The following is a 15645-nucleotide window of genomic DNA, read 5'->3' on the forward strand; positions in this document are numbered from 1 at the left end:
TAGAGAAAACAAACAAAATATGCAGAATGTCAGTTTTTTTTCTGCGCGCGAACAACATATTAAGTGTGGACTAGCCCATTGATTAACATGAGTTCTCAGTTTTTCTGTGCAGAAAACGCGCACGAAAACAGTCACGTGTGTACCCTGCCGTAATGTTGAGAAAGGCACGGAATCTGCCATGCAGCTGTTAAAGGGTCTCCAAGCAGTGCAGAAACTATGGAAAGATGCATATCATTTTGAAGCTCTTTCTCCTATTTCCAATGATATATAAATCGCCACCCTACGCCTTTTTGTTTTCGTTATTTTCGCGATCGAAATCGCGGCCGCGACAATTTTGATTGCGAAAATGGCAAAAACTAAAAGGCGTAGTGCGGCGGTTTATATATCATTGGAAAGAGGAGAAAGAGAGCTTCAAAATGATATGCACCTTTCCATAGTTTCTGCACTTTTGGAGTCCAGCATTGTATTACACAGGACGACACTTTCCCCAGTGTCGGCAGCTCCATTCAGCACAATGCAATGAAATATAAGGAACCCAGGGGGATATAATTACAAACATCATGCCGGTAGGTGTGAGGATATAATTAATTAATTGTGGGTATGCTTAAAGGCATACCCACAGGCACTGCTCGGAGTCCCTTTAAGCTGGCGCAGAGCATTCACTGTAAACTCCCCATTACCATCTGTCACGTATACATTATTTTATTATTGCCATCCTTCTTGGGAACCGTACAGCCTTTATTTTTCAGTTTGGGAGGGCGACTGTTACTCAGGGGCTGGACAGTGTGTGAGCTCTGCGGGGGAGGTGCTCCCTGTATTCTTCCCCGCCTCCTCATTCTGGCCCTAGTGAGTGCACTATGTTAGGGCAGCAGCACTGCTCAGTACAGTCCAGCCTAACAGACTGCAGTTATGCAATGTAAAGTTGTATTATTTAATTACACTTCAAGTAAAGGAACACTTGTAACATATAAACACTTACCACCTACCTATTGCAATATGCAAAGTATGAGTTTGTAGCAAGGATAAGAGATTGATGCAGACTACTGGTTTGAAATTGATGTTAAAGAGGCACTGCAGTGACATATATTACAACGGTGTAAATTCTTCAGGATATACTCACTTTTATGTTCATGATCCTGGTTTCAGCATCAGAAACACTTTCTATATCTATATAATGCTTTATATTGCTAAGTAGCCATCCTCCTTCTAGTAATGCGCAGCTTAGGCTGATTAGATATGTGGTATTCTCACCCCAGAGCATTCTGGGAGACCAGGTATATTTTCTATTGGCTTTAGAACGCTCAGAAAATAAACCAATCCGCAGAGATCACGGCAAGAATAAAGATGTCGCCACTTGTTATAAATTTCAGGATGTAAATCAGGGACGGGAAAGATTTTACAATGGCCAAACAACTGACTAAATAATTTATTTATTTTTACAATATTCATTTATAAATTAATTTTATTCATTGGTATTTTCACTATGGAACTCCAAATGACCCTTCTCCATCCAATAAATAGTCCGTAGTAGTCAGTAATTGCTCTGTGGTCATTCATCAGACGTGTTTTTCTTAACCTCCCTGGCGGTTTATTAAAATCCGCCAGGGGGCAGCAAATACGATTTTTTTAAAAAAAATATTTTTTCATGTAGCGAGATCAAGCGATCGGAGATCAAGAGATCCCGTTCAAAGAACGGGATCTCTTGGAGGGCTTCCCCCGTCGCCATGGCGTCACCGACGTCGTGACGTCAAAGGGGAATCCGATCCACCCCACAGCGCTGCCTGGCACTGATTGGCCAGGCAGCGCACGGGGTCTGGGGGGGGGGGGGGGGGGCGGCTGCGGCGCGACGGATAGTGGTGGATCGGCGGGTAGCGGCGGTGATCGGAGGTTACACGCAGCTAGCAAAGTGCTAGCTGCGTGTAACAAAAAAAATGTATGCAAATCGGCCCAGCGGGGCCTGAGCGGTGCCTCCCGGCGGCATAGCCCGACCTCAGTTCGGGCTTACCGCCAGGGAGGTTGAAGAGACTCTGTATCAAAAAAAAGTTCCCCTGGGGGTACTCACCTCGGGAGGGGGGAAGCCTCAGGGTCCCAATGAGGCTTCCCCCTCCCCTGTAGCTGCAGGCATTCCAGCGCTGGCCCCCTGAAGTGTCCCGGAATACTCCCTCGACAAGCCTGACCGCTGATGAGCGCTGATTTATTTACCTTTCCTGGCTCCAGCGGACGCAGCCCACGGAGATAGGCGAAAATAACCGATCTCCGTCGGGTCCGCTCTACTGCGGTAGAGCGGCCTGACAGAGATTGGCTATTTCTGCTTATCTCCGAGGCGGAGAGCCGATTCTGCGCCTGCCGGGAAGGTAAATATTTACATCCCGCTGTTCGGGGAGCTTTATCACCGCCGCCGTGGGACCGAGGAGAACGGGGGAAGCCTCAATAGGATCCGGAGGCTTCCCCCACCCCAGGTGAGTACCCCCCAGGGAAGGTTTTTCTCAATACAGGTTTTCTTTAAAGTTAAACCGTAGGGAAAGAAACCTCTCGGGGGGGGGGGGGGGGGGATACTTGCCTCGGGAGGGGGAGGCCTCTGGGTCCTAATGAGGCTTCCCCATCCCTGCAATCTAGCGATGTGACCCCAGAAACCACAGCCTACAAGGATGCTGGCTGTGGCACAGTAGCACCTACAATATTTACCTACCGCGATTCGGTGCAGTAGCAGCTTTCTGATGAGCTCAGGCGGAAATAGCCGCTACTGCATCTGCACTGGATTGCGGTAGGTAAATATTTACCTCTCTGACATTCGTGGGCTTCCAGCGCTGGATTGCCGGGATGGAGGACAGGGGGAGCCTCATTAGGATGCAGAGGCTTCCCCCTCCGAGGTAAGTACTCAACAGAGGGTTTTTTTTCTTCAAGTTTGATTTCCTAAGATCTTTTATGGTGGATAAGGGATGGTCAATGAGATTCAAATCTAAGTTGATGCAGAATTTACGCAAATTTTCAATGCAAGTTTATGTAGGGAGAAAATGACAATCGAATGAAGTAAGGTGTCTTGTTTTTAAATTATTTGACATCACAAAAACTGCCTTAAAAAAAAAAATTGTTGTATTACAAAACTTTTTGGAATGAAAAACTCATGCTTTAACCCGTTAACACCCAATAGTTGTCCCCTCCAGTGATTGTGTATGTGTTGCCCTCACACAGGCGTTCAGGAGAAGCTGGGGGTGATGAATAAAGGAATGGTCTATGCCCTGTGGGATTATGAAGCGCAGAACCCCGATGAGCTCTCCTTCCGGGAAAGTGACGCCCTCACTATCCTGAGACGCAAAGACGATGTGGAGACAGATTGGTGGTGGGCGCGCTTCAATGACAAAGAAGGGTTCGTGCCTAAGAACCTGCTGGGGGTAAGTGCCTTATTTCTATGTGTATGTGTATAGACACCATCTTTCCCCTGAAATAAGACCTCCCCCAAAAATAAGACCTAGCCAAATGGGTGTCTTTCTGCACCTCCCTTGCGAATGCTTCACATCAGTGCTCGCAGAGCTGACCCAGCATACAGCATGTAAGGATCAAAGGGCGCCAAACATCTTGAATTATGGTGCTGGAGCATTTACAGGAAATGGAAAGGAACGAAGCCACAAGGGAGGTGCGCTAAGAGACTTCACACCTCCCCATACGTAGAACATAGCGCCCCCCCGTGTGTGTGTGTGTGTGTAGTATGTGTGTGTGTAGTATGTGTGTGTGTGTGTGTATATCACAGAGGGATCTGTGTCTTAGTTGATCTGCCTGTACATCGTCTGATGTATGGGCACCTTAAAGGTGCCCACTAATGATGCAATATTGATTGTACAATCTTATCACTTCTATGTAATATTAAGGACTTCCAAAGTATCTATTCAGAGCATTCACTCAATTTACTGACACTGTCAATCACTAGCTGTCACAGGAGCCCTAGTGGTCAGACCGCAAATTGCCTTTCAATCGGTTTCAGCACACAGACCATGCAAGCTTTGGTTGCGATCTTTGCGCAGAAACAGACAGAAATTTGGGCAGCAGCCCGACCAGAAGGGAGCCTGTGAGGTATGGTAATTACAACTTACACACGATTTCAGGGTATAACTGCCACCACCACTGGTATGGGCCAGTGGACCCGACTGACTGACTAGTCCTGCGAATAAATACGGTTAAATACACTCTATTCTGTCTAGATATCAACAATAGTAGCGTCTCTTCAGAGGTCTGAGTTCAGTTCCTGTGTATGCTGAATAATAGGGTAGCGGAACAGTGAATGACTTTGGTAAAGTCTTTATTCACGGCAATATAATTAAATAATATATACAGAAAATTATTAAAATCAACAATTATTGAGACATGAGATAACACAGTATGAAAATGAAGGGGAGAAAAAACGGATACTTAGAGTTCATGGAGAGGTGTCCTTTTGTGGGAAAACTTGTAAAGTTCTTGGTTTCCATCAAAGTTCAGAGTTCAGACCAGGTGGATGCCAGCATATCCTCAAGCTGGCACAGATGTGATCAAGATGGAGTTTCAGGGTGGAGGACACTGAGTTTGCCTCCCCTGCCATTCTTATGCCCCTGATCCAGTAGGAGGGAGTGAGGGCGGGAACCACACACCCCCTTAGAATATGAGATGAGTCCTCACCTTGTCCTGGGGACCAGAAATCATATCTAACTATATATGGGCTCTATCTCACAGAACCGTACAGGTCAGGGCAGATTTATGAACTTTTTCAGGTCTGTCTCGATTTACCCAGCAGTCTGATACCAAACATGAGGGGTGGGACCCCTGTGGTATCATCAGGGCACTTTCGAACTGCCTAACTGGCAGTCTTTACCTCAGAATGTTCTGAAACATTCTCAGAACCAGAGCCAGACAGGGCCCTACATGCTCTGTTAGTTTGGAGGGTCTGCCAGCCTGGCAACACAGAAAATATGACTCATAGCAGTTTATGGAATATGAGATATATCTGGGATTTACAGCAGGTCATTGCCAGGCAAAGGCTCTTTGAAGTTTGGGGCAGCAAGCTATGTGTCGGCTCCCCTGCTGGGAGGAGAGCCAGAATGTCTGTCTGATTTTTCCCCAACTATATTGTTTCTGTCATCGTGCTTATCAACTATATGTGATGGATGGGCCATCAGCACAGCTTGAAGCCAGGGACACTCTGCAGCAGCCTAGTTCCCTTTTGGTGAAAGGAGGGAAAGAGAAAAAAAAAGAAAAAAAACCCAGGTATGTCAGTTCTGTTCGTTGCAATGACCAGCAGATCTGACCAAGAAATCGGAGAAACCGACGGCGAATCTTCCAAATTCGCCTACGTTCCTTCCGGCTGTTCCGTGACAGCTGGGAGAAAGGGAAACTCCAGGTTGCTACAGGTAGCCCCTACACAACCAATCCAGATTCTATTGATCTGAATCGCAATCGATGCAGAGAATCGAGCACGATCGCTTTTTCTTCACGGGCGGTTCCAGGACGCGTCTGCTGCCCCGCAACCGTCCGTGACACTAGCATGTGGTCTGGAGTGTTCTGCGCAGACAGCCTCCCCCCTCTGCGCTCCTATCACTAGCCTCCCCCCTCTGCGCTCCTATCACTAGCCTCCCCCCTCTGCGCTCCTATCACTAGCCTTCCCCCTCTGCGCTCCTATCACTAGCCTTCCCCCTCTGCGCTCCTATCACTAGCCTTCCCCCTCTGCGCTCCTATCACTAGCCTTCCCCCTCTGCGCTCCTATCACTAGCCTTCCCCCTCTGCGCTCCTATCACTAGCCTTCCCCCTCTGCGCTCCTATCACTAGCCTTCCCCCTCTGCGCTCCTTACACTAGCCTTCCCCCTCTGCGCTCCTTACACTAGCCTTCCCCCTCTGCGCTCCTTACACTAGCCTTCCCCCCTCTGCGCTCCTTACACTAGCCTTCCCCCCTCTGCGCTCCTTACACTAGCCTTCCCCCTCAGCGCTCCTTACACTAGCCTTCCCCCTCAGCGCTCCTTACACTAGCCTTCCCCCTCAGCACTCCTTACACTAGCCTTCCCCCTCAGCGCTCCTTACACTAGCCTTTCCCCTTCTGCGCTCCTATCAATAGCCTTTCCCCTCTGCGCTCCTTACACTAGCCTTCCCCCTCTGCGCTCCTTACACTAGATTTCCCCACTCTGCGCTCATTACACTAGCCTTCCCCCTCTGCGCTCCTTACACTAGCCTTCCCCCTCTGCGCTCCTTACACTAGCCTTCCCCCTCTGCGCTCCTTACACTAGCCTTCCCCCTCTGCGCTCCTTACACTAGGCTTCCCCCTCTGCGCTCCTTACCCTAGCTTTCCCCCTCTTCACTCCTAACACTAGCCTTCCCCCTCTGCGCTCCTTACACTAGATTTCCCCCCTCTGCGCTCATTACACTAGCCTTCCCCCTCTGCGCTCCTTACACTAGCCTTCCCCCTCTGCGCTCCTTACACTAGCCTTCCCCCTCTGCGCTCCTTACACTAGCCTTCCCCCTCTGCGCTCCTTACACTAGGCTTCCCCCTCTGCGCTCCTTACCCTAGCTTTCCCCCTCTTCACTCCTAACACTAGCTTTCCCCCTCTCCACTCCTAACACTAACCTCTCCTATCTTCGCTCCTTAATTTTCAGGTTCGTCACACATTGGGCTTGATTCACTAAACCGCGATAACTCATATCAACGCCGCGCTAGCGTTTTCACACTTATATTGTGAATTTCAACGCAAAACGTGAAATGGCATGTGAAAACGCTAGCGTGGTCATGATGAGTTATCACGGTTTCGTAAATCAAGCCCATTATGTACACTTATTTTGGATTTACAGGTAGTCCCCGACTTACGAACGACTCGTCGATATAAACGGCCTACATTTTTCAAAGAAAAAATTGCTTTTAAACTTGTATAAGCAGGTACAGAGGGCAGAGATGACACAGAAGGGGGCACAGGGGGCACAGAAGAGGTACAGGGGACAGAGATGGCACAGTGTTCCGACTTCAGAACAGAATGAACCTACAATCCCTATCTCGTTCGTTAACTGAGGACTACCTGTATTCTGGTTACAATGCGCTGTAAGAACTCTTCATAGATAAGGCCTATAATTATGAACTATTTAAGTGTGCTTTTCTTTTTCTGCCCCCCAGCTGTACCCCCGGATAAAGCCCAGACAGCGAACCTTGGCTTGATCTCAGCGGAACCACAAGTTTCCTTGTTACACTGGAAAGAAATGCAAACCACACGCGAGACACATTTCACCGGGAATCTGCAGTTCTTATTCCACGGATGCTTTCTCTACACCACAGCGTTACATTCAGTGCACCATGCAGCCGGATGACACAAGTACAGTGTGTCCTGAACTCTATTATTAACCACACCCAATGGTCGTATTACAGGCGGAGTGTTCTCACAACTCAGCACAGTGTTCTACAGGACATTGCTGGACTAATCGTACTCCATGCAGATGTGGCGATGGAACGTTGCCCTCCGGTACCACACTACAACCCGTGTAAATAAGATTTACTTTACCGCATCTGTACCATTCTACCTGCTTTTCTGCCAGTAACGTTTTTGTGCCAGTGCATAGATTGAGACCGGATCCCTTCATCTCAGGCATTTGCCATTGTGTTTGGGTGTCTTTGTGGCTCTATTTAGCACATTTCTAGAAGGTGGGGGGGGGGGGGGGGGTCATTCTGTTATTCACCAATTAGAATTGCCCAAATGGGAGGTTTTCTTTAGAGCACTTCAGGGATGTGAGTGTAGATGGGACTGGTAAGTAGAGGAATGATAGAGGTGGGGGAAGTGAGGGAGGCAAGAGAGTGAAGCATAAGCAGGCTCGTTACACAAAGTGTTATCTAGAAAGAGCGGGAAGTGTATTGGATGAAGGCCGCATACTAATGTGTTTTCTGTATTTCGGATGGAAATTGAAAGTTTGAGGGGGGGAAGGGTTCATATACAATTTGCACTTTTCACACTTAAAAGATGAAGACACATGTTTAGCCACCTTCCTTGGCTAAACATACTACTTTTTTAGTTGATATGGGGATTTTTCCCCCCCAATATTTTTTTTACCACACATATATAGATGGATAGATTGCACTAAGCTTTTCCAGAGCTTTTCACATAGAACTTTGAACCAGTCCTGTACTGTCCCTCATGTGGGTCTGTCCCTACCCAGTTTAGGGGGAGCAGCCAATTAGCTTGCCTGTATGTTTAGTGTGTGGGAGGAGTCGCATGCTGAACTTGCAGGTGGTGTCCTTTGCAGGAAGTAAAATCAGATTGTTAACTACGTTTTGCCTGGTTACTACAGTGGTGCTAGTTTTGCTCTGTGTAAGATAGATATCTTGGTTATGAGCAGCCTGAATTATCTATTTTTTTCACAGCCAGTTTCCTTGGGGGAAGGGGGGGGGGGTGATGCCTCATGGGGTTTGACGTTTCCTTCTTAGAGGCTTATGAGGATATCGAGGAGGAATCGTGAAACTTGATATTTAAGCCTGAAAATGGCCTGGTCGCCATCACATCACTTCTGCTATCTGTAGGATGCTTTATTGTGTTCCAGCAGATGGTTCGATACTACTATAAGCAATGTCTTCAAATGAAGTGAAGGAAATACATAGACAATACTTCATGGAAGACAGAGGTGCCATACAAATCCAAAGTATTAAATAAGAACAATCCACTTACACAGACTCCATAGAGTGTTTACTCTTGTGTTTCCCAACATGTTTATTGCAAGATTTAGTTTGCAAAGTACCCCCTACTGTGGGGTAGCTCCACCTAAAATACCTCTGATACGTTTTCGCTACTCCTCTGAAACTGCCCTTAAAGTGAACCTTAAGCTTGAAAAAAAAAGCGTTTTACTCACCTGGGGCTTCTACCAGCCCCCTGCAGCAGTCCTGTGCCCTCGCAGCCCCTCACTAATCCTCTGGTCCCCCGCTGCCAGCTAGTTTTGTTTTTGCCGACAGGCCCGTCAGGACTGGCCATGCGTAGCTTTTTCCGCACTCCCGACTGTAATTAGCGCTATTGCGGGTAACAACGCTTACAAAAATACGCGTCGCCGCATATCTATGCGTGCAAAATGCGGCGACGCGTATTTTTGTACGCGTTGCGGCCCGCAATAGCGCTAATTAGTCGGAAATGCGGAAAAAACTACGTGTGGCCAGTCCTGACGGGCCTGTCAGCAAAAACGAAACTAGCTGGCAGCGGGGGACCAGAGGAGCAGTGAGTGGCTGCGAGGGCACAGGACTGCTGCAGGGGGCTGGTAGAAGCCACAGGTGAGTAAAACTCATTTTTTTTTTCTGGCTTAAGTGTCTCTTTAACTGCTATCCCAGTATTTCCTTATGCATTTATTTAGCTAAAAATAGCTATCTGGTATGGTTAGGAACTTTTAGGCCAAAACACGTAGTGAACGGATTGTGCCAAGTTTAGTTACCCTGGGGGTACATACACTGTGTGTCAAGAGCCAGACTTTACCTGTCATTTCTGCTTGTTACATTAACTAATCATATGATAATGCTGTTACTGAAATGCATCAGACGCCCTCTGCTGGAACACAAAAGCAGTGCAGCCGATCTGGCAAACCTTCCAATATGCAGTTGTCTCGGGTGAAACCAGTAAAAAGCGTGCCTTGGAAAGAAGGGCGTCGCCATAGGCACCCCATTATAAAAGCCGGGATTAGCGACATTGTGCAGAAATTTGGGCTCCTGTGGTTGCCCAATAAAATATCGGGTGCAGAGGTTTCCTGCACCCGCTATATAAAAGCCACAATTTGCAGTATCAGCGTTTAGTACAACGAGATTATATTGTATCACAATTTTGCAGAGGCGTATCTAGAGGGGTGCAGGCATGGTTCATGCCATGGGTGCCATGCATGCCCCTGTGCTGCACTCCATGCTTCCCCCGTGCCTCCCCATCACTCAGACCTCAAGTCAGATTAATTCTGTTATTTGGGGAACATGGCTACTTAATATATGTATGTAGGGCGCACTTGGCTTAGTGTTAGAAAACAGGATAGAGTAGGAATAAGAAGAGTAAACTTAAGCAATATCCAGAGCCAAAAAAACACAGGCAACCAAAACACATGTATGCAAGAAAGGATGCTGTTTTTAGAGGGGTGGGTGCAATTTCAGTGTTTGCCATAGGCTCTGTATTACCCAGATACACCCCTGTAATTTTGCATAGTTGCAATAATTTTATTGAATCGTTACTTTTGTCATACAGTTGCCATCTTTAAGGCAAAGTTCAGGCAAGTAAGACAAACCTTTTATGGACCTTGACAAATTGGGGATTTATTAACACATTATATATATTAAAACGGCCATATTCTTGTACTGATTAAATGCCAGTGATCACGTGATCAGTTTACCTGCTGCACATTCAATTTATGCCATCTGGAAGGCAGCACTGTGTGCGCAGTAAACAGGCATGCCCTGCATCTGCTTTACACTGGGAATAGGGCAGGGGTTTCAGGCTAATGTACACAGTCAACCATAACACTATTGTTTGGGTAAAATTGCTGAATTCTGGCTAATACGGACCTGCCCACTGTGTGCCAGAGCCTCATTTCCCATAATGCTTTGCAAGTGTGACACCACAGTAGTAAATTTTGCAGCCATTAAGTACTAGTGTCAAAATTCTGATGGTATGGACTGGTTAACCTCAATGAAATTATAACAGCAGCTGAACCTTAGGGCTCTTTTCCACTATGAAATGCGATCACGATTGCGATTCCGATCGCAATCGCGTTTCAATTTCCACCATGCGATTGCGATTGAGCTACTATACTCATTATAGTCCAGCTCAATCGCATACAAAACGCGGCAGGACGACGATTGCGCTTTGACCAAAATCGCATCGCAATCGGATCGTACTAATGGAAATTGCTGCTGCAGTTTCCATTAGTTTAATGTACCTTGCGATGTGCGATCAGAAGCAAATTGCAAATCGCAGGCTAGTGGAAAAAGGCCCTCAAGGTTTGGGCTGGACTTGGGTTTTAATGTGTGTGTGACTATTAACATAAACTCAAAATTATCAACGCAAATGAGAAAACTGGAAATTAGATTGCTTTTAAAATGATCAATTAAAAGAATTGTTTGATTTAATGAATCAGTCTGGAAACAGATTTGCAGTAAGATCTAACAATGGCAAGTCAGCATTCCCAGCAGTTGGTATTTTCCGGGGGAATAGTGGCATATTCTGTTTCTATCAGGATTTGTGCACTTATCACTGCTCAACAAATCTGTCCAGGTGAGGCTGGAAACCTCTCTTAACAAGCGACCAGGGAGAGGATGCACTATTTTATATGTTGGGCACAAATTGTTTTTGGCAGGTTAGAATGTTGCACGGATGTGTTTGTGTTATGCAAGTTCTCCCAGCGCCTGCAGTGGAGAAAATGTGAACAGCAGCCACACCTGGGAGAGAAAATCCTGTTTAGCAGTTGATTATGCCCACCATGGGAGGGCACTGTTGGAAGACGAGATGCGCTGTGAATTAAGCTGAATAAGGAGCTTGTCTGTCACCCTCTAGTGGTGGCCAGTAGAAAGCGCTGCAGTAGGGTAATGTAAAGAAAACAACAAACTCTGCAGCTGCAGGTTGTGGCCTTTGAAACACATGATTTCTCTTAAGGCTCATTAACTTTTCTACTCACAGTGATGTTAGTTGACTTTAACAGGACCTGGAAGGTTTAACGTTTACGGATATATATATATATATATATATATATATATATATATATATATAAAGTTGGTGGCTACTATTTAACTACATTTAGGAAAATGAGATTTGTAGTTATACAGTTTGTAAGCCAAAGATTGTTTAAAGCAGGGATGTCAAACCAGTCCTTCGAGGGCCGAGATCCTCACACATTTTTGATACAGCTCAAACTAATTGATGAGTCTGAATCAGGAAAGGTGTGGCCCATGAGGTAGAACACATTCCTCTCCTTCTCAGTCCATCCTAAACACTGGCATGGATCTGGCCCTCCAGGCCTGGGGTTTGACACCTGTGGTTTAAAGGATTTGTCCACCCTGCCTGCTGCCAAGCAAGGTGCCCACTGAGAAGAGTATGCCTGTGAAAGTGACAGCGCCACCTACAGTATTTGTAGTCTGTTTTGTAATTGGCTAAGAAAAGCTGGCTATTTTCCATCACAATCAGATCAAGCAGTTACTAAGGTGAGGTATGGCATGCAGGGTGGACCACAAGGCAGTCTGATTCCTGTTACCTATAGGGGAATTACGAGGGCTAGGGAGATATGCTGACACTTGTAGTTCCCCTGCAACTCAAGGGCCACAGATTGTCTTACTATGAACTGTGCAGAAGGGATGGTAGATTGAGCAGGAGAATGGCGTGCTTGTAGTGTTATATACATTTTTTTCAGAGTGCATTTTAAAATTATGCAATAAGCTATATACACTGTATTGTGAATCTAAACCTACAGTCTTCACTGGAGTTCACTGTACATGCTTTAATACCAGAAGTATTTTTGTTTTTAACTTTTATTCCATTAGTTTTAGGGCGTGTCTGCCTCTAGCCGAGAGGGTAACAGACACAGCCCCGCCCCAGATGTCATTTATACACCGTTTCACCCTCTCTGTGCTAAGTATGCCCTTACCATGTTTGCATTACATGTATATATTGTGGTGATGGTGGATTTAAAATAACAAAACTGAAAAAAAAAGTATAAGATTATTTGTTTAAATTTATTTGCTACTACTGAAGTTGTTTCTGATGAGATCTAGAAGATAGGTTTCTGAAAGAAAACCCAAATGTAAATTATCAATAAAAATGCTAAAGCATGTTCAAATGTTCACTGCGAGTCGTGTCCTTTCCTTGTCCGAGTTACTGGCGCAGGATCATTAAGAAAAACAACTGGAGGAGACACCTTATTATGTTGTTACTGATCTACTATGGCCTCAATTCACTAAGCAGTTTAGACTAGTCTACTGTTTATAGCTTGACACTTTTTCTGACAGAGATTAGACCAGCTGATTTCTGTTGGTAAAATTCTGTGAGGTATTTTAGATGTGAGGATGGAACCTTTTGAATTAGTTATGCAGGAGTTTAACCACTTGCCGACCGCGCACTCATACCGCGCGTCGGCAAAGTGGCAGCTGCAGGACCGCGTCGCCAGCTGCAGGCTGATTAATCAGGAAGTGCGAGCGGCTGCTTCCTGTCAATTCACGGCGGGGGGCTCCGTGAATAGCCTGCGGGCCGCCGATGGCGGCTCGCAGGCTAAATGTAAACACAAGCGGAAATAATCCGCTTTGTTTACATTTGTACGGCGCTGCTGCGCAGCAGCGCCGTAAGGCAGATCGGCGATCCCCGGCCAATCAGCGGCCGGGGATCGCCGCCACTGGCTGCACAGGACGGATAGCGTCCTGTGCAGCCCGGATCTCCAAGGGGGGGCCAGGTAGGAGAGGGAGGGGGAGGATTTCGCCGCGGAGGGGGGCTTTGAGGTGCCCCCCCCCCGCAACACCCGGCAGGCAGGAGCGATCAGACCCCCCCAGCACATCATCCCCCTAGTGGGGAAAAAAGGGGGGCGATCTGGTCGCTCTGCCTGCACGCTGATCTGTGCTTGGGGCTGCAGAGCCCACCCAGCACAGATCAGCTACAACAGCGCTGGTCCTTAAGGGGGGGTAAAGGGTGGGTCCTCAAGTGGTTAATTGTATGCAGAGGAGAACTTATCACAGAAGAAGGATGTCAGTCATAGCTAATTGTTTCTGAATTACATCTTTTGATGATTTCCCCTGCTTTACCCACTTAATTACCAAATGGTTTAAGCCCCATCTACGCCATACTTTATTTTTTATTCGATTCAATTTGACATGTCCGATCAGGATTCGATTCAATTTGTCATTGTTTTGCAATGGCAAATTGAATCCTGATTGGACATGTCTGATTGAATTTAATCGGACAAAAAAAAAGTATGGCGTAGATGGGGCTTAAACCATTTGGTAATTAGGTGGGTAAAGCAGGGGAAATGATCAAAAGATGCAATTCACAAACAAGTAGATATGACTGACATCCTCCTTCTGTGATGAGCTCTTCTCTGCATACAATTAAACTCCTGCATAATTAATTCAATAGGTTCCATCCTCAAGTCTAAAATACCTCATAGAATTACTTTACCTACAGAAATCAGCTGGTCTAATATCTGTCAGAAAAAGTGGGTGTGGTCACTCCTTGTTTGCCTTTGTGAATTGTGTAGTTACTGAATGTTAAATTAAACCAGGTCTAAAACATTACACCAAACTATCAGTAGACTAAAACCCATCTGTAGACTAGTCTAAACTGCTTAGTGAATTGAGGCCAATGTGGATATATAACAAGACTACAAGAGTAGTTTGATTTTTACCTCCAAGGAACAAACCACATGAAACACAAAGCTCAACATCAACATTCCTCACTGAAACTCAACTAAACTTATTCTTGGAAGTATCAGAGTTCTCTTCTTTCCCCAATTGTTTACCTGTGGAGAGGCGGACTCTGTGATAAAGAGGATCTGTAGTGTAAAGAATAAGCAATGTTATGCATTCTGTAATTTTCAAGGTTAATGTATAGCTTGCCCATTGTAGAATCTTTCCCATCTCCGATTTACATTCTGAAATGTATCACTGGTGGTGATATCTTTAGTCCTGTCAGGTGATCTGTGTGGCATGTTTGATACTGAGAGTTCTATGCTCAGAGTAAGATATTGCTTGCTTAGCAGTTGGAAAAAGCTGTTTCCCACAATGCAACTAGGTGCACAGATGGCAAACTGTCAGGACCTTGGTTATGACATCACACTGTGGCAGGGGTTTCACCACAATATCAGCCATACAGACGCCCGTGATGATCTGAGAAAAGGTAAAGTTTTCTTCTGGGAAAAGGGGATCAGCTACTGATTGGAATGACATTCAGTCCTTGGTTAAAGTTAAGTTCCCTCTGCTGTCTCTTGTCACCTGTTCTAGCACTCGAAGGGAACTTGACGTGAGAGGAGGCTGGCAATATTCTTACCTTTTAAGCAATACCAGTTGCTTGGCAGTCCTGCTATCTTTGACTACAGTAGTGTCTTAATCGCATACCTGAAACAAGCATGCAGCTAATCTTGTCAGAAACCTCTGAGCGCTTGTTCAGGGGGTATGGTTAAATATATTAGCAGCAGAGGATCAGCAGAAAAACTGGCATTGTTTAGAACAGAGCTCCCCAACCATGTCAACTGGTATTGCTTAAAAGGAAATAAACATGGCAACCTACATGTCCCTCAGAGTTCAGGTTACATTTTAAAGCAAGTTTCTGACTGGATTATCTACATGTTGTACATTTAAAATAGGCGCAACTAAATCTCAGCGTAGGGTGAAGACGAAAGAATACTCACCCTGCTCCTGCTGAAACTGGGATGGCGTTAATGCTATTTCCCTCCGAGTTGTAGGAAATGGGGGGGGGGGGGGAAGAATATGTAATTTGGTCACTGGCTGTTGCCTGAATTGCCTTTTTTCTTTTTTTTCTCATTTGAGCACCAGCAATTGTCAGTGCCTTATTTACTGAGCACTGCTGTAGACTTAATTCACATTACAGCCTGTGGTGGCGCCCAAATCATCAGCACACCTCTGCACAGCAATTAGCTGTCTCGGCTACATGCTTGTTTGTTTTGTTTTCAGCTACTACTGCAGTCAAAGATCAGCAGTGCTGCCAG

The 15645-nt window shown here is 46.0% G+C and overlaps 1 protein-coding gene across 11 annotated transcripts in view; it reads left to right on the plus strand.

The window, feature by feature from the left end:
* PPP1R13B (protein phosphatase 1 regulatory subunit 13B) overlaps positions 1-8843 on the plus strand; it is a 209595-nt gene extending 200752 nt beyond the window's left edge. For all 11 annotated transcript variants that reach the window (XM_068254319.1, XM_068254322.1, XM_068254317.1 and 8 more), the window contains 2 exons: positions 3193-3392; positions 7121-8843. In XM_068254319.1, the coding sequence (XP_068110420.1) occupies positions 3193-3392; positions 7121-7162 (242 nt within the window). In that variant the 3' untranslated portion in view covers positions 7163-8843. The remainder of the gene's footprint in view (positions 1-3192; positions 3393-7120) is intronic.
* The last annotated feature ends 6802 nt before the right edge of the window (positions 8844-15645 follow it).

Source organism: Hyperolius riggenbachi, chromosome 9, assembly GCF_040937935.1.
Source record: "Hyperolius riggenbachi isolate aHypRig1 chromosome 9, aHypRig1.pri, whole genome shotgun sequence".
Taxonomy (NCBI): Eukaryota; Metazoa; Chordata; class Amphibia; order Anura; family Hyperoliidae; genus Hyperolius; species Hyperolius riggenbachi.